At 38.9% G+C, this 16,980-nt stretch overlaps 3 protein-coding genes and 3 long non-coding RNA genes across 13 annotated transcripts; 4 read left to right on the top strand and 2 right to left on the bottom strand.

Moving 5' to 3' along the window:
- Positions 1-480: 480 nt before the first annotated feature.
- On the top strand, positions 481-2,019 carry LOC124196426. 3 transcript variants are annotated; one of them, XR_006875711.1, is made up of 4 exons: positions 481-596; positions 704-809; positions 1,051-1,173; positions 1,512-2,019. It is a non-coding gene; the product is annotated as an uncharacterized LOC124196426 (long non-coding RNA). The 3 variants fall into 3 exon arrangements; XR_006875709.1 differs by having other exon boundaries at positions 490-596; positions 657-809; XR_006875710.1 differs by having other exon boundaries at positions 490-596; positions 657-809; positions 1,051-1,208.
- A 2,313-nt stretch (positions 2,020-4,332) lies between these two features.
- Positions 4,333-5,162, top strand: LOC124196431. Its single transcript, XR_006875720.1, has 2 exons — positions 4,333-4,640; positions 4,810-5,162. It is a non-coding gene; the product is annotated as an uncharacterized LOC124196431 (long non-coding RNA).
- Positions 5,163-5,296: 134 nt separating this feature from the next.
- On the bottom strand, positions 5,297-9,418 carry LOC124196424. Of its 6 annotated transcripts, none has more exons than XR_006875698.1 (10): positions 8,816-8,912; positions 8,484-8,561; positions 7,694-7,909; positions 7,196-7,630; positions 6,826-7,129; positions 6,419-6,750; positions 6,203-6,351; positions 5,904-6,129; positions 5,678-5,839; positions 5,297-5,613 (listed from the first exon to the last, which is right to left on the bottom strand). It is a non-coding gene; the product is annotated as an uncharacterized LOC124196424 (long non-coding RNA). The 6 variants fall into 6 exon arrangements; XR_006875697.1 differs by having other exon boundaries at positions 6,826-7,126; positions 8,816-8,892; XR_006875700.1 differs by having other exon boundaries at positions 5,678-6,129; positions 7,196-7,440; positions 7,510-7,630; positions 8,816-8,892.
- A 50-nt stretch (positions 9,419-9,468) lies between these two features.
- On the top strand, positions 9,469-11,087 carry LOC124196408 (actinia tenebrosa protease inhibitors-like). Its single transcript, XM_046591483.1, has 5 exons — positions 9,469-9,607; positions 9,675-9,953; positions 10,043-10,321; positions 10,408-10,635; positions 10,702-11,087. The coding sequence occupies exons 1-5, from the start codon at positions 9,544-9,546 to the stop codon at positions 10,953-10,955; spliced, it is 1,104 nt and encodes a 367-aa protein (XP_046447439.1). The 5' UTR covers positions 9,469-9,543; the 3' UTR covers positions 10,956-11,087.
- A 63-nt stretch (positions 11,088-11,150) lies between these two features.
- On the bottom strand, positions 11,151-13,695 carry LOC124196407. Its single transcript, XM_046591482.1, has 2 exons — positions 13,075-13,695; positions 11,151-12,994 (listed from the first exon to the last, which is right to left on the bottom strand). The coding sequence occupies exon 2, from the start codon at positions 12,991-12,993 to the stop codon at positions 11,881-11,883; it is 1,113 nt and encodes a 370-aa protein (XP_046447438.1). The 5' UTR covers position 12,994; positions 13,075-13,695; the 3' UTR covers positions 11,151-11,880.
- A 1,548-nt stretch (positions 13,696-15,243) lies between these two features.
- LOC124196419 (BPTI/Kunitz domain-containing protein-like) lies at positions 15,244-16,345 on the top strand. The gene is made up of 4 exons (XM_046591502.1): positions 15,244-15,341; positions 15,407-15,515; positions 15,600-15,836; positions 15,930-16,345. The coding sequence occupies exons 2-4, from the start codon at positions 15,449-15,451 to the stop codon at positions 16,136-16,138; spliced, it is 513 nt and encodes a 170-aa protein (XP_046447458.1). The 5' UTR covers positions 15,244-15,341; positions 15,407-15,448; the 3' UTR covers positions 16,139-16,345.
- The last annotated feature ends 635 nt before the right edge of the window (positions 16,346-16,980 follow it).

Below are 16,980 nucleotides of genomic sequence, written 5' to 3'. Positions count from 1 at the left end.
TCCTACATCTAGCGGTAAAGAATGAAACCCCACCTTATTTTATTATAGCCGTTTTAGTGTCGCAATAGTTTTTCCCGTTCTAGTTTCGTCGCTTAAATATGGACGTTCTAGAGTCGGGTGGGCGTTCTAGTGACGCATTCGAAATACATCTAGCGGCAAAGAATCATTCCCCAAGTTCTTATGTCGCTAAATCCGTTCTACTGTCGCAGAGAAATTTAGAGGTTTTCCGTCCTATTGTCGTTACTTAAATGTGGACGTTCTAGTGTCGCAGCGGAATTTAGAGGTTTTTCCGTTCTAATGTCGTGGCTAAAATGTGGACGTTCTAGTGTCGGAAGGACGTTCTAGTGTCGCGTTCTAGTGACGCATTCGATTAGTCCTTGTGGTTATTAGTCCCAATGTCGCTATCCCTTCTTTAGCAGACTAACATAAAAAATTCATCGCCATCTATGATTCACATTTACAACTACTGATATGGAACAATAAGTCTTCGTTACGAAAGACAGCCGCCATTTTTATTCGAGCACTGATTGAAAGCGTATCGTTATCCGTATCCGTACGGCGTATTTTCCTTCCTCACATTTTTCTTCATAAAAATGGTATTTCCCGTTTTGATTGTTAGATGTTACTGAATCCTAATTATTTGTGTGTGAATTTAGTAATTTGTGTGGTAACCTAGCCTATAATTTCTACTTGGAAATTCCAGCTGATCATGTGGCCTGAGCAGAACCTGAGCATCTGTAAATTTTGCCAAGATGTCGTCTCTTTTTCCTGTACCGGCTGTTTGTAAGAATCACTTCAGAACAAATCAGGTAAATATGTTGAATTTTCTAACTGTGAGACTTAGTTAGTTGGTGACTACTGACTATGTCTTAACTTGCCTGTCATAGAACTTTAGTTGTCTACCTTGGAAAAGCTTGCTAGCTGTAGGTTCCTTTGCAACGTTTTTTCTGAAGGATTGTGTAGTTAACTTTAACTTCTGTCATTTTTGTTTTTGTCATTTGAGATGCTTGTGTCCTTGATAGTAATTGAGTTTTTTTTTGTGATTAACAGTCTGGGAAAGTCTGAGCTTCGTCGTTGCTGCCAATGTACACATGGATTTAATGCAGCCAGGTGTTCCTCTTGCTACCTGTACTGCTGTGTGTTTCGTCAAATGAAGAAAAATGAACAACTGAAGTAATTATTTCAATCAACCTTCTTATTGTCTGGAGGTTTCAAAAAGCTCGCTAACTGACAATGAGAGATGTTTAGCTGTACTTGTGTCATTTTTGTTATCGTCGCATGAGAATTCATTGCTTGATAGTAACTAATTTTTTTTTAAAGCAGGATTAACATAACATATTCGTTGTTGCAATCTAAATCGCACATTTTGTTTTTGTTTGAACAATAGCTATCAGATATTGTTTTCCGAATATTTGGTATAACTAAAACCATATAAAGTGACATTTATTCATCTTTTCATTGACAGCATTTCCATTGATGCTGAAAATTAATTCATTTCATTATGGTTACAGGTTTATCGTGTTTGTTCGCGTTGTTGCTGTCCGCTGTGGTACGTTGTTTCAGCCTCTGCTGGTGATAGATCTTTCTGCATCAAATTCAATTAGCCGTTCCTTGGTGCTGGACTGCTGGTGTCGTGTTACCGAAATTGTATCATTATTTTGTTAAATTGTCATCGTGACTGCAGTTTACCGTTAAGAAGTTAAGAAGCAACAAAAACAAATATGGGATATTTATGTCAACAAATAATAAACATGTTTTCGGGATTGGGAAAGGAAAGTGGAGGATGTTGGAGAGGGGGAGGATATTTCAAGTTTGGATAAAAAATCTGTTAATCTATAACCCTACAAATGTTGCCCTACCAATTAATCTCCAAACCCCACAAACATATACCTTCCAATCCTTCAAACCCCGAAAACATACACCACTAACCCTTAAATTTATACCCTTAACCCTATAAACCAATGTTAAACCTTAACCATGTAATATCTGTAATAAATAAAAATAAATATATTATATGAACCCATTTTTTTATTTTCTTGTTATAATGTTCAAAAAATTCAATAAATAGAGCGTCCGGTTCAAGATGTTTTTCTACTGTACGAGTTAAACGCAACCCGCCACCACCGCTGCGGCAATGAGACAAAAAGCGATGGTTTAGTTTTGCGGAAATCTGCGTCAGTCAAGTTACAAATTTTTCAAACTCAACAACTTCTGTCGAATTTTGCATCTAATCTACTGGTGCAAATAGCGATCCTATGTGATTGGTAGTTAAGAAGATGGTTGTTTAAAAAACAAACAAACAATGGTGAGTTTTTTTGGCTACACAGAACACCCCATTGTTTGTTTTTTAAACAACCATTTTCTTAACTACCAAACACATGATGGAATCGCGATTTGCACTAATAGACTAGATGCAAAATTTTACGCGAGTTGTTGAATTAGAAAAATTTGTAACTTGACTGACGGAGATTTGCGCAAATAATAAACCATGGCTTTTTGTTTCATTGGGTAGTGGGTTGCTTTGTTTAACTCGCACATGCTGTTATAGGATATGTCTACGGCCCCCAGAGATATTTATCTGGACCGAGAAGAAGAGAGAAGTACGAGGCAAGTTTTTTCCGGGGAGATGTAGTCATACTAGGCTTCCGGGTTAGACTCATGACCCTCCAAAAGTTTTCATCGGATCATGCGCCTTCCAAGTCCCCGTTCGACCAGAGCCCTCCCCTCCTCCTGGTTTCACAGCGGGTGAGTGACCACCGGCGGGCGTTGGTTAGTGGTTAGTTAGGGAAACGGGGCCACAGAAAAGAAGGGAGCCCAGATATGCACTGATAATTTTATCTAATTAACTACACAATTTATCAGTCTTGAATTACAGCATTCACTTGTCGGTTTTCACCAGTGGATGAAGTCCATGATCAGTAGCGAAGGATTACCCTGTAAGCATAATGAACATTTATTTGGATGGCAATAATATTCAAACAAGATTGTAGCGACAGAAAGCAATACCTCAAGTAAAGATGCCCGCTTTAGAAAGTAAAAAGGGAGATTCAAAGGTAGCAGCCAACAGGTTAGTAAACAAGGGACCTTGTTGACTTTCTTGATAGGAGGACTTTTCATAAAGTCTGCCATGCAAATTTAGAAACCTGGAGTTTAGAACCTGTATATAAAAAAAGGTCACATTGTTTATAATTTGTGTCATCAATGTGATCTAAAAGAATAAACAATTATCAGTATACACTCAAAAGTGTCTCTTAAACATTAGACGATAGACGTAAGTGGAGATCAATACTTTAAATACATATTAGACTGCAATGGAAATAGTTCAGTGACATGATAAGTGAACTTACACATAAAACCACCAATCAGTTATCCAATCTTCTCTCGAGAAGATGAAATGAGAGATTGGTCTATGCTGGGGGCCTGGGGTTGGTGATCTAGCAAGTCCAATACAAACAGCAGATAATTATGACTCCTAATAAAAGACGAGAAGAATATGTTTCAGCAATACATGAAATGCATAAAGCTAGAGTTGGTTATTACCTGTATCATTTCAATGGCACATTCAGTAGAATACAATGATTTTGAACAAAATAGTTGACGGTAGGCTGCACGACGACCACGACCTTTCACATTTCCTCCTGTAAGTTGATGAGAAACATTAAGGTTATCCAACATATACACGGAATAGAACACATCACCGACAAGTTAGAGACGAAATCACTTGAATTTACCTATGAATTCATTGGTAATTTTCGAAGAAACTTTTGACAGCAAACCGCCATTCCATAACTGACACAATCAACACGCCATCTATTTAACACGTCTCAAAACTCAATATTTGAAGGACTGGTCTTAAGATACTCACAAAACTTGAAAAGTTCATATTTGTTTGCTAAAACCTAGCATTCAATCCTTAGAACTGTACAGAAAACAGAGCTCACTTGCTAGTTTTATGCAAATTTTCCGGAAGTATACCGGAAGTAAGCCACAGCACCTTAACCATTGAGCTGCCATCAAATTAAACCATATATTTGTGATCTCCATGAAATTTGGGGTCGATTAAGTGTGATTTAAACGAAATCCAAAATTTGGCCAAAATCGAGAATTTTCCTGAACTATAGTTCAGGAAAATGTTCGAAACCGGAAGTACGCGTACGTACAAAAAAAAACATGAACTTTACCACAAATTTGACGAGGATCACGAATATGTGGTTCTTTTGTGCGTCAAATAAATATTTACTAAACTACTGACTGAAATAAGAAAACCGGAAGTAGAAAAAAAGGACATTATTATTAAAAACTAACAAGTGAGCTTTGTTGCTGAAACAGAAACTGACAGCTATCACACAAAAGTTTCTTTTAGTAGCAGCGAGAAATTTCTTCAGAGATGTGCAAAGTAAACGTTATTAAACTGAGTGTAAAATTATCAAAGGCTATGACGTCTAGCGTCAGAAAAAAGAAACTTTTACATGAAAACAATGTCCGCTCTAGCTCGTTGACACTCAATTGAAAGAAGGAACAAACAAAGGCAATTAACTTCGATACTCACGGCATATACTCCTCTCCAAATTTATATCTCGTCTTCACCAAAAAGTCTCCACTGCAGCATCACATATCACAACAGACAAAATCCCTAAAAGGTAGTATAATGAGAAGGCAGCTTAACAGTTGACATTCGTTTCTGTGCCCTGTCTATGGCATCTTTTAGTGATTCCAGATTGTTGACAAAATATCACTTCGACTTTTAACTTCATTCCTGTTATTCTGCACTTTGCCTTACTTGTGATGAATCTTTATTTTTCTCTGTAGGTTTCAATGGCCGTTGATGTTCAGGCTGTTAATGGAGATGCTGCCTAATGAAGAGATGTCGAAAGGTGTGCTTAAAGTTGTTGCTGCTGCTGCTGTCTTTGGTGTCACAGTTCAATGTGTTGTTCATTAATTTGTCTGTCATGTCAAATCTCTCCCATCTCTGTCACTCAAATCTCATCCATGCATTTACGATTGAGGTAACCTGATCTTACATGATCTAGGAGTGCTTCAATTGAAAACTGCTAGATCAAGAAACCTTATGCACCAAACAAATAATGACGTTGTGTTATAATCGCGGTTGGGAAAGCAACAGGCCCCCTGCCATCAAATAAAATTATGGGTCTTGTGTTTAATTTAATTGATTAGTGCAGTATGTTATGAAAATGGAAAAAAATGAAGAAAGCAACAGATCATGTGTTGGGATGTTGAAGATATTTATACAGCACTATATTTTAAAAATATCATAAAGAAAATTAACTGCTGACAATCTTATTGACACTTTTTTATAAATATTTTTATCATCCCTCATCATACATGTTTATATTTTACCTTCAATATATTAATTTTATCAATATGAAATTTCCTTGCACAGTTCGGTCAATCAAGACAGGGGAGACTATGCCTTGTTTCATTGTGCTCAGGGAGATTACCTGAAGAAGGAAGAAGAGAGCGAGGCCAGTTTTACTAGGGAGCAATTAGTCATAGTAGGTTTCCGCTGGAGAGGCTGAGCCAACAACGTTTAACGCAGCCTAGACCTTGAAGAACTTTGGATGCTTCCAGGTGAAGAATAAGCTTACATACTTCCTAGAAATGAATTTTTCAATGTTTAATGAGATCTACTATTTCAATTTATAAAGAAAAATGTTACTTTGAGGGACTTTTCGTTACACCCAACTTCTGAGAAGTTTGTAATAGAAATTGTTTTGTTTTTTTTAACTTTAAATTTCACCAGCACTGGAAGTCGAAATGCGTTTCGTTATGTTTTGCATATTGCATTTTCGTGTCCTTCACTTCGGCAGGTGTCACACGACTAAAATTGATAATTATTTTAATATTACGGACCATTAAACGTGTTATTTCATTAGGAAAACAACTTCTGTTGAGAAACCAAGTCCATTGGACACGAAAAGTAAATCGTCTATAACAGTTACTGATAGCAACCGATCCGGAGTACATTGAGCTGAATGATGATCTACCACGAATTTGGAGATGGTCACAACGTCTCATTCATCCAGCAACATCTGATTATCATCCGGACACGCTTAGCCGCCGTTTAGCTGACCAACCACCTGGTACCCGCTGAGAATTGGGATCGAAATTCTACAGGTAAAAATGCTGAATGAGATAACACCTTTTCATAGTAATTCATGCAAATAACATGTGCAATAGATACCTTCAAACTGCGGAGGTAACGTTAATATTTCTTTGTCCTGTGAACGAATCACAACGTTCGAATCGTCACATTTCCTTTTAAGTTTGCCATTGGAACGTCAAAGTATACATCTCAGTGAAGCGATACTGTATTTTCCAGAAGACATTGATCTGTGTAAGGAAATGAATTAAAATTGTTGCGGTCTGGCACGCGAGAGATTTTAATTTTAATAATTACTGGAGTGGCGGAGGCAATGGAGAGCAATTAGTACAGCCAGGTAGGGGTCCCGAAGCTGAACTCATCATTGCGCGATCAACCTAAAATATGTTTTACCATTTATGGTGGTGAATGAATGGTGATAAATACGCCGACCCATGGGAATTCCAGTTGTCCCGGCTGCGTAAACACCAATTGAGTTGAACAACATTCGTTTGTGTTGCAGGAGTGGTGTTCTTTAGTGATGGGTTAGAGAATTACGTAGTGAGCGCAATTGCTATTAGGAATAAGCATTAAGTTTCTTCATGGTCTTAGATTTCGGTTTACCTCCAGTCCCAACGTATCTAGTGGCCCTTAAGTCGAGAAAGATGAGGTGGTCGTATTAGCAGCAGCTTTTTCCTTCCTCTTGTTATAATGCAAAATAGTACCTTGCGTTTACGCAATCGTGGACGAGATGGGTTGAATTCCTTGTCCAATTTTACTGTCTCTGCCTAGGCTGCCGGCTTTAGTCACCATTTCTTCTCAGCGGGACATGCACAGAGTGTTCGAACTTTCAAAGATAATTCGCTCAACGATTTGATGTCGTTTGCGTGGAAAACCGAGACATTCTGAACAGAGGTCTGGCCAATGGGAAGTCTTAAACGACATCGTGCTAGATGCTTTTCGTCGTGATACTGTAGAACTCAATTAATCCTCAAGACAAATTTCATCAACTTTGGGTTTCTAGATCTGCTGTTGAAAAGAATAAAATGTTCTTTAGATATGGATTTGAAAAGAAATAAAATTGTTTATCATTACCTGGTACTTTAGGCAATTGGTCTGGGATATGGAAGTAATAAAGGTTTGCTTAAGGGAACTTGAACAAGTAACCTTTACGATGTCTCTTCAGACGCCATGCTCTTACATACCGCAAACAGATGCCGGCCTTCCATGCCGAACTTGAAAATGATGTCGGTTGGTGAAGGATTTTGATTTGGTGTGGGTTACCACTGCTTTCCTCCTTGATGACTCCACCAGAACCGTCGTAAGTCATTGTCATGAGTCTGCAAGAGCACGCCATAATAATGCCGGCTTGGAGCGCATGGAATAAGTTCCGTTGGTTATTGGTATACCGGTAGCAGATGGTTCTTCAAGCTTTACTTTGGGTTCAGATTTTCCTTCTTTCTCAACACTAGCGATCATTTTAAAGGCATCAAAAAGATAAGCAAAATTCACGATGAGATTGGCTGGTGCCTAAATTATAACGAAATATTAGCGTGCTTTATAACAAATACAAAGTAGTTTTATTGTATGTACCTTCACATTCTTTTGTCAACTATATTGGTTGCTACCTGTCTCAATTTCTTGGTTCAGATTGGATGGGGCCTCTTCAAATTTTGTCGTGGCCAAAACTCTAATCAACTGTTAGAATTGATGGACAGCTTGAGTAGTACCACTACTACAACATCTTACAGCACTCCAGGGCAATAGTTTCTTCACACCAACCACCACCACCGATTTCTTCCAGATTTCCTATCGAAATATTACAGAGTATGAGGAAACAAATGAGGAATTCCATTAAAATATTCAGTAAATATTAAAAAAAAAAAAAAAAAACATGTACACACACAACCTTACAAAAAACCAATTTTTATTTCATTTTAATCATTCTTTTGTTTGTTGAGGAGTTGGAACAAATAAATAACAATTCTACCTAAGATTCTTACTTGAATTGCACTTTTTTTCTTGAAGAAGATATGCTAACAGTTCCCTACATCTTTCTATATCTTTCATAAAAAATTTAATTAGTATCTAAAAAGACCTTACACACAATCAGATGCTATAAAGAGACAATAAGGCTTCAGTGGTTAATCAATTTAAGAAAAATTTCTGTAGAAGTTAACTTTGAGTTTGGCAGCTCACACATGTTTAACCATGTTTTAACTACCAATAAATTCCAACACAAAATCTCCTTGTAACTGTATGTTTATGTCCTCTCAAAATACAGTGCCCTTTTTCCTCTGTCCACTTCACACACTTAAACTGTTAACTTAACAAATATTCAGCAACTTTCGCCATCAGATATATAAGAAGTTGAAAGCAATACCTGTTCTCCTATATTTGCTTCACCATTGTTACTCCCATTATTCTGGCTAAAACAACAAAATGTTCTACATCTGAAACCCTGAAACATAAAAAGAATAAAGGGAAAAATTATTAATAGCAGCTTCTTAATTATTCAAAGATTTTAATTTCTTAACTTCAATTGTTACTACACTATTCATTAGATGAAATTCAACAATTCTTAATTAAGTAATTGATTAAAACTGTTCTTCTCTCCGACCACAATCCACACTCCAGCTACTTAAGACACTATTTCTATTGGTAAGTGTCTCATAACTAAGATTACTAATTGTAAGTGGTAAACTGGTAATTCACCTCATACCCGACACTCCGACAGCCCACTGCACTCCGACACCATGCAAGGTGGTCTGCTGGTCTGCCCGCCATATTTGTTTAAAGGTAAAGAAAGAACAAAGAAGGTCCACTTCCGACAACAATTTCCCATGACTGCCGCGAGAGGGGCAGAGGGCTCGACGACTTCGCCATCTAGGGTGGGGCATTTGAGTAAAAGGTTTACTGAACCGTTAACGATTTAACGGACGGACACGCTCTGCATAACCTTCAATAACGGTGAATTTAAAAAACTTATTGCGCATTAATGAGTTGTTTGCAATTGGCATTAAAACTTGCGTCGCTGTTACTCTAATATTTTCCGTGAAATGTGGAACGAACGACTATGCGACACCATTTGTAACACTACACTGTAACTAATAAGAACGCACATCCCTTTTTTATGAATACGTTTTGGTTTGAATGCCTATGTGATGGAATCTGAACACTATTTTGATACGCCTCTTTAAAAAAAAAGAGAAGGGAAAAGTGAAAATGGACTTCAGGTTTCTCCGACTAATAACGGAATAAACTGGTTTGCAATAACATCGGCGTGATTTCGATAGTAATGACTACAGAAAGCCGTCGGTCGTTCGCCCAGTCGAACGGAACCAACGACTAGCTGTAGGAAAGTGAACATAGTTTCAATTTCGTTTGGAAAATTCAGTTGAGTGCATTGATTATTTTTAACCTCGGAAATTTGCGATTTTTTCATGGACTCGCTCAAGTGGATAATTTTTGTTGGCGTGTTAACGTCAACTGCAGCGGCGAACCTCCGTAAGATTTCAATTATTTTAAATTTGGAATTTTAATTTACTCATTACGTGTTGCTGCCTGTGTATAGCCTTATCAGAATCGTCTGAAGAGAATTACGTTGACGGTGTTGCCGCTAAAGACGACGACGGCAATGTAACCGACGGCGAAAGTATAACCGATGTTGGAATCTGCAAATTACCTCCCATCAATTACTCCACGAATCAGCGACACTGCAGTGGATTTATTCCGCGATGGTATTACCACGTCCAGTCAAGTTCTTGCAAAAAGTTTTTCTGGGACGGCTGTTGGGGCACAAAGAACCTATTCAGAAATGAATTTGCTTGTCTGGCTAGATGCAACAAACAAGGTAAAAACAACTTTATATTATCCTGGCATAGAGCTTTGAATTTTTAGTCTAACAATTTTCTGAAACTTGATGGCATAATAATAATACAGGATTACAGCAGAAAATCAGTGAAAGCGACCCATCAACTCCGTGTATGCAACCGAAAGCCGTCGGCTCTTGTCGTGCCTCCATTCCGAGTTATTTTTTCGACATGCAAACGGGACAATGTACGCCTTTTAATTACGGTGGATGCGGTGGCAACGACAACAGATTTAAATCGTACCACGAATGCGATTTCAAGTGTAATCGCATAGAGCAAGCCCCTCTCACTCGGCCGCAATTCGCCAATTCGATAACCAATGCGTCCGCCGTCACAATTTCTGCTGCAGGTAAAAAAAGTTTAATTAGTGACATTAAAGTATATAACTTTCAATTTTTTAATCTCTTCTTGCCAACGACTTTGATTGCGCTGCAGCGGAGAAAGTAACTGTTGTCCAAATGACGAAAGAGGAGAAATGCAGTTTACCTCCGGTTGAGCTAATTAATAATTCCAGTTGCTTGGCTTTCATTCCTTCCTGGACTTTCGATTCGACAGCCGGTGAGTGCAGGCCTTTCCTGTATGAGGGATGTGGTAAAACAGCCAACCTATTCAACTCGGAGGACGAATGCAATACGGCCTGCGGTCCTGAACCTACTACTAGTGGTATGATACCATTTCATTGAAATATCTCAAGGCATCACAGGTAATTTTTGTTTGGATGAATTATAGGCCCAGCATTAAGTCCTCCACCTCCGTGTTTGCAACCAAAAGTCATCGGACCTTGCCGGGCATCTATTCCGAGATTCTTTTTCGATGCAACGACTGGAGTCTGCACACTTTTTAACTACGGCGGTTGCCGCGGCAACGATAACAGATTCATATCGGAGAAAGCTTGTCAATTGGCCTGCTCCGGTTCAGATGTCGGATTGGGCATGTCCGAGGACGAACTACTACCAGTCTCGGCTGAGTCGGAAGAGATTTAAAAAAAAAAGATAGTCATCGTTAGCCTTCAAATTCTAAATGACTGATTAAAACGGATATTTAATTTCCCTTTCCAATCGATGCCTTTTGTTCTCACGATTATATTACATGATTCTCCTGGCTCAGTTTTCAAATTCCTGTTTACTATAATAGACTGACCTTATTCTCGATAAATCTCAATACACTTATTTCTATTCGTTCTAATACTAGTCTACTACCGGTACTCTACTATTCTGAAATTAATACGTCATTCAGTTAAAAGTTAAAAAAAAAAAAACTAATAAACTTGGACAAGTGACTATATTGAGCGTCAAAATCTTAACTTGAAGTTGATAAGAGGCTTTGTGAGTCGCCGAAGTCGATCGATTTCTAAAATGGTCTGCTGACAGAGGAAAAGAAGATTACACAGTTAGAGAAAGTTTTAATGGCAAATTTATATAAGAAAATGTGATATTCAAGACGTAAAAGGAAACGTGTTCTCGAAGTTTACACCGTGAGAAATTCCAGGTGATGTGGTGTGATGGGAATGAAAAGCATGTCGAAAGGAATTATTCTATAAACTGAATCCCGACTTAACATCTAGTTTTGCTCCATTGTGACGCTGTGTAAACAAATCAGCAGAAACTCTAAAAAGGTTCAACATTTCAAATTCTGAAATTTGTTATTCTTTAAGCTTCAAGTTTACATTGAACAATATGGAACAAATATAGCAATGCCGTCACTTTATCACATACTGGCGATAATATAGCCACGCTTCCTGAACAATTCCAGTGTCCGCTATTGATAAACATCGAATGATATATAGTGCTAAAGACATGAGAATAACAATTGTTAAAGCGGTTTTCACAGGTAACAGGAAACAAAAAAACGCGCAATATCGAAGGGTTTTGGGACTTGCTGTTGGGTAATAGAAACAACTGGAGGTCGTTACCTATTGAGCCACTGCTTCAGAGCTGACGAGAGTTCCGAACTGCGGGATAATTGAATTGTTGGGTGATAAACGGCGTGTAAAACTACCAATTCTTTCAAATAGGGAGCCAGCCACGCAAGAGAACTGCAGACTTGTTCCTCGCCGCTAAATCGGCAGAGGAAGACGGTCAAGGTGAACAATATAAAGGGACCTGTCATAATGGAAAGGGACGTCACGTTGACTATCATCGTCCGAGTCGCCTCCACTTCCAACTGGCTGACTCGGCGATCGGATATGTGAATGCTCATCTCGTCAGCTGGCACCTGCTGCCGTTGCTGCTGCGTATTACCTTCGCTATTCATCGAAGAAAGAGGCTGATGCTGGAAAATCGGCAATGGCTGCTGTTGGAGAGATTGGACACCTTCGGAACGCGTGACGACTGCTGCTACTCGCTTATCATTCTTGGAACTCGTGAAAGTCCCTCGCTTCCACCCTTTTGGTACGTAATTGGCAAGGACTCTCTTCGTCTGTCGGTAGACGATGACGTGGGCCAGGATGCAGCTAGAGAACAAAATCATCAACGTAATCGCGATGGAGTTGAACTCTTGGAGCAATTGCAATTCGCAGCTGAGCGGTAAAAACTGAACGACGTAAGGGAATTTGTAGACGAAAGAAGCGGTTAACGAGGCTACGAGCTGGCAACGGACAATTAAAACGGGCGTGACTTGATTGAAATGCCAAAGTGGATGCGCTATAGCAGTGTACCTGTCAACCAAAGCTAAAAGCGTATGGATCAAGAATAGGATGTACGGCAAGCCGGAGATGGCGACGTACGTACGGCAGAGTTCTAAACTTGGGAAATGCAAATAAGCGAATTCCATAAGCACCGGCACGAACGCTGAGAGATCGGAGAGTATGAGCCCAAGGAGTAAGATGTTGCGTGGTTTGCTCCGCAGTCTCCGCATGGAAACGATGACGCTGGCTATAAACACGTTCAGTGGGATGCCGATGACGCAACAGATAAAATGAGCAAACATAATAAATACATTGATTTGGATGGCCTTCACACTACCGCTGGTTGCATTCTGGAAATCGAGAATACTTTCAAGCTCTTCAATATGATTCATCATTCTACAAAAAGGTTTCAAAATTTGACTAATAGCTGAAACATGTGATAGAAATTTTTCTTTTATAATAAGGGATTTACAAACCTTTGTCAGATTTTGAAGAGGTTTAAAAATTTCTCCATTTCATGATGACCCCCTTCAAAGAAAGTCGATCGGATACATATGAATAGTATCGGTCGCGATTGTCAATAAATGGCGAAGAGCGAAAAAGTGGCTGGCCATGTATACCAGGCGATTGGGAGTTGTTTGTGTACAAACTACAAACATATGCTTCGTGACAGGTAGTTTTATACTGCGTTACAGTACATGCTGAGATATGATGTGCAGAAGAAGTGCGCCCAAGATATTTAGGCCCATACGTACATGACATGGGCGCGCAAGTCTGCCACCAAATCACTTTTCTTACTGAAAACAAAATTTTGAAGACAACGAGGAGATGCCGGTGTGGCGGCAGGTCCCTCTTGACCATAAAATTTCTAGTTCCACTTTGCATCAATTGTTTAAAGTTCAAATATTTTCGAATGTTTAGCCACAGACAAAATTATGAGGTACAAAACAAAACAAGCCTGATTTGCAGTCATTCTACAAATGAGGGAAACCTAACTGAGTTAAACAAAAACGGCAAGAGAAAACAGTCAACCGCCTAGCTCAGGAATAATCGTATTCCGTACTATCTAACGATTTAGAATCAACATCAGCAAATAATCAAAGACGAAGAATAGAGATTATAATTTGTCCTACCTTTAAGCCTGGGAAATCCACTGCCAGGCATCCACAAGGGCTCCATCCGTAGAAGAGTTGAATCCACCAGGCAGGACAGTGAATAACCCCACACCCGTGTGAATACCCTCGTGAATACCCCCACACTCTCATGGGTGTACACGAGGACATTCAAAGAAAGGGGAAGAAGAGATTCGTAACTCGGCCAACATCGGTAGTTCCTCCGGTTCTGTTTCTCCAATCAGGATGCTGTTTATCTAAGAAAGAATATAGAAATGGGTTACGAAAATTATTTGCAAACAACAAGTAAGGAGAAGTTGAAAATCAGACAGTAAATAAACCCTAATTTTTAAGAAATGGGAGAATCTCACGTAATACTCTGCATTTATACAAGTTATGCGTCATTAAAATATCTAGCAGGAGACAGGAATAAAAAGTAGTGAAAATCATTACCCTAGCGATGATACTGAGACTGTGATGCTGATGACAGGTCTGGCAAAAGCAAAACTGGCATACTTTGCGGTTATGATGGCATTTTTAGTCAGTGATGATGGCTTGCTCAGGCTTCAAATCTGTAAAAAGGAAAAGGTTACATAGCGCAAACCATGGAATAATGTGCTGGTACAAACAAACTGCCATGCATTAATATTCGACAGGTGGCTTAGGCCTACATGAAAAATGCTAGTCAGAATTCAACATTTCTCAAATCTGGAAAATATTTAACTTTTCTATTTAAGGTCTCATAATCATCATTCTATTTGTATTCTTAGTTTTATTTACCAACAGCACGTGAGTGGAGAGCATGTGAGTGCTCAGCAGCGACGAGTTCCCACGACGATCACTTGTCATTTTTGAGTAGTTGATTTTTATAATTTTATTTGGGTAAACTTTTTATTTGTTTCGTACAGGCACGTTTCCAAAAAAGTTAGCGTTCCGTTTTCTTTAGAATATTGAACTTCGCCTCTTTATCGAAACTTTTACATGCTTATAATTTAGGGCCTTTTACAACAAAACGAGACTCGGCCACTCGGGAGCAGACGACACTAATCTTCTAATTAGTCATCTTTAAGATATCGATAGCCAAATTTAAAAAATCGATCTCCTCCCAAAACAAATAAAAAACTGTTTTACAGTGAACCCAAAATTCTTATTTCACACTTGGATAGACACGGAAAACAAATCCAACTATGAGTAATGAGCGTAAAATTTTTTTGTTGTTTTTGTTGTTCCCTTATATTCCATTAAAATGTATCCATACAAGGTTAGCTGCAATCAACAACACACGGACAGAGTCGTTAATTTTGTGGAAATCCGCAAACACTTGCAGGGAAAAGAAACGGAACGATTAATTGGATTCAACAACTTGTCAACAACGAGTCTAAATGGTTTACAGTGAAAAACAAAAGATAACTCTACTCTGGTTTCGTCGGGAAAAGATTAATTCCATCCGTAGACCTCACCGCCCGTGACATAATTAAAATGTAAAGAAAAGGGCCAAGGGAATAATATGTTGTTGATTTTACAATCTCCCTTCTGATTGAAAACTCGTTTCCAACAAGGACAATCTCGCCGACAGACTTCTATAAGTTGGCTGCTGCTGGTTCACGGCAGTTGAGAGGAAACAACAGCAGGTGAGGAAATCAAAACTGAACGCGGACATCCAGCAAATTCATCTTCTCATTTTATTCCCCTTCAGCTTTGATTGAAATATTTCCGATTCTGTGTGCTAAACGTCATCATGTTGAAACCATCTGGCAAAGTGGTGCTCCTTTTCTGCGTGATTGCCGTCGGTGCCAGGCCACAGCGTAAGTAAAACCACAATTATTTCACTTTATTTTTTAAAAACAATTTCTTTCAACAAATTTGTTATTCGTGAATATGTGAACTAGCAAATCCAATCGTCAACGAAACGAATTCTGTTGTCATACTGACCAAAGGAGAAATGTGCAGTTTACCTCCGGTTGATCCCAGTAACATCAGTTGTTTTGCTTTCATCCCCTCCTGGACATTCAATTCGGCTTTGGGAAGGTGTCAAAGTTTTGTTTACGGAGGATGTGGAAGAACGGCCAACCTGTTCGACACGCAGAACGAATGCAATGCGGCATGCGGTTCTGAATCCAACAGCGGTGAAACAATTCGCTTTTTTTAACTTTTTTAAAAACAATTTGTTTTCATTGGAAAAGTCAATAACAAAAAATGTTTGTGCGTATAATTCTCAGGTCAACCTATTTCTAAATCTGCGTGCTTGAAACCGAAAGTTACCGGACCTTGCCGTGCGGCCATTCCGAGTTTCTTTTTCGATGCGACAACCGGAGTCTGCACACCTTTTAACTACGGCGGATGCGGAGGCAACGACAACAGATTCACCACGGAGAAAGCTTGTCAATTGGCTTGCTCCGCGGCAACAAACTCGGAGGAGAATAACTAGAAAACAATTAAATATTTTATGGCATATAGTCTTATAAGGTAATTTAAATTTGTTGTTAGGGGATTCTGAGTTGCGCCCGAGAATTTTCGAGAACAAAACATCCGAACTATTTCATATTTAATTGTAATTAATAGACTGAGTGTTTTGTTGTTTACTTGCAAGTTCTTAATTGAAATAAATACCATTTTAGCGATGCGGAAACATCAATCATGTCTAATGTATGCAACAATGCACTTGACGGGTGAGAAATTGAACGTAAACAAAGGTGAGGGCAGTGCGGGAATCACGCGTCAAGTGACGCAATTGCTTCACTTCCTGTGTTATTGTAAATAATGCAGCAAGAGTCGTGGGATTTTCCAACAAAAAAAAAAGTCATCCACAAAGGCACTATTTCATGTGCGTATAATAGCTATACACAAACAAGGATTGTCAAGCTCGGCTGCGTTCGATGCGTCACCGCGATTTCTGGGTTTGTTGCATTCAATTGAGGTAAATATCGGTCAAGGGTAATCGCTTTCTCGACGGCCCGATTTGGCCGCAGGGTTATAAATAGTGCGACTGTAATGAAGTGAAACCGAGTGAAATGATCAAACTAAATTACAAACATTAAAATTCAGCGGACCGGATGACGGGAAACAAATTTTTGACGTCACGAAATGAAAACAAAAATATACTGTGTACGCAGTAGAGTTTATCATGTTTTCTCTTACACTCTAAGTGAATGCTGTTGGTCAATGTTATTGGGAAATTATCGGGATATGACGTCGCATATATAGTTCTCATATACGTAAGCCATCAGTCCTCCTGGGTTTTTCCGCCGACAAATGACATTTTTAAAAAAT

The sequence above is a fragment of the Daphnia pulex genome, chromosome 6 (assembly GCF_021134715.1).
Source record: "Daphnia pulex isolate KAP4 chromosome 6, ASM2113471v1".
Taxonomy (NCBI): domain Eukaryota; kingdom Metazoa; phylum Arthropoda; class Branchiopoda; order Diplostraca; family Daphniidae; genus Daphnia; species Daphnia pulex.
Note: the sequence above shows the minus strand (reverse complement) of the source record. Positions and strands in the feature narration are given on the sequence as shown.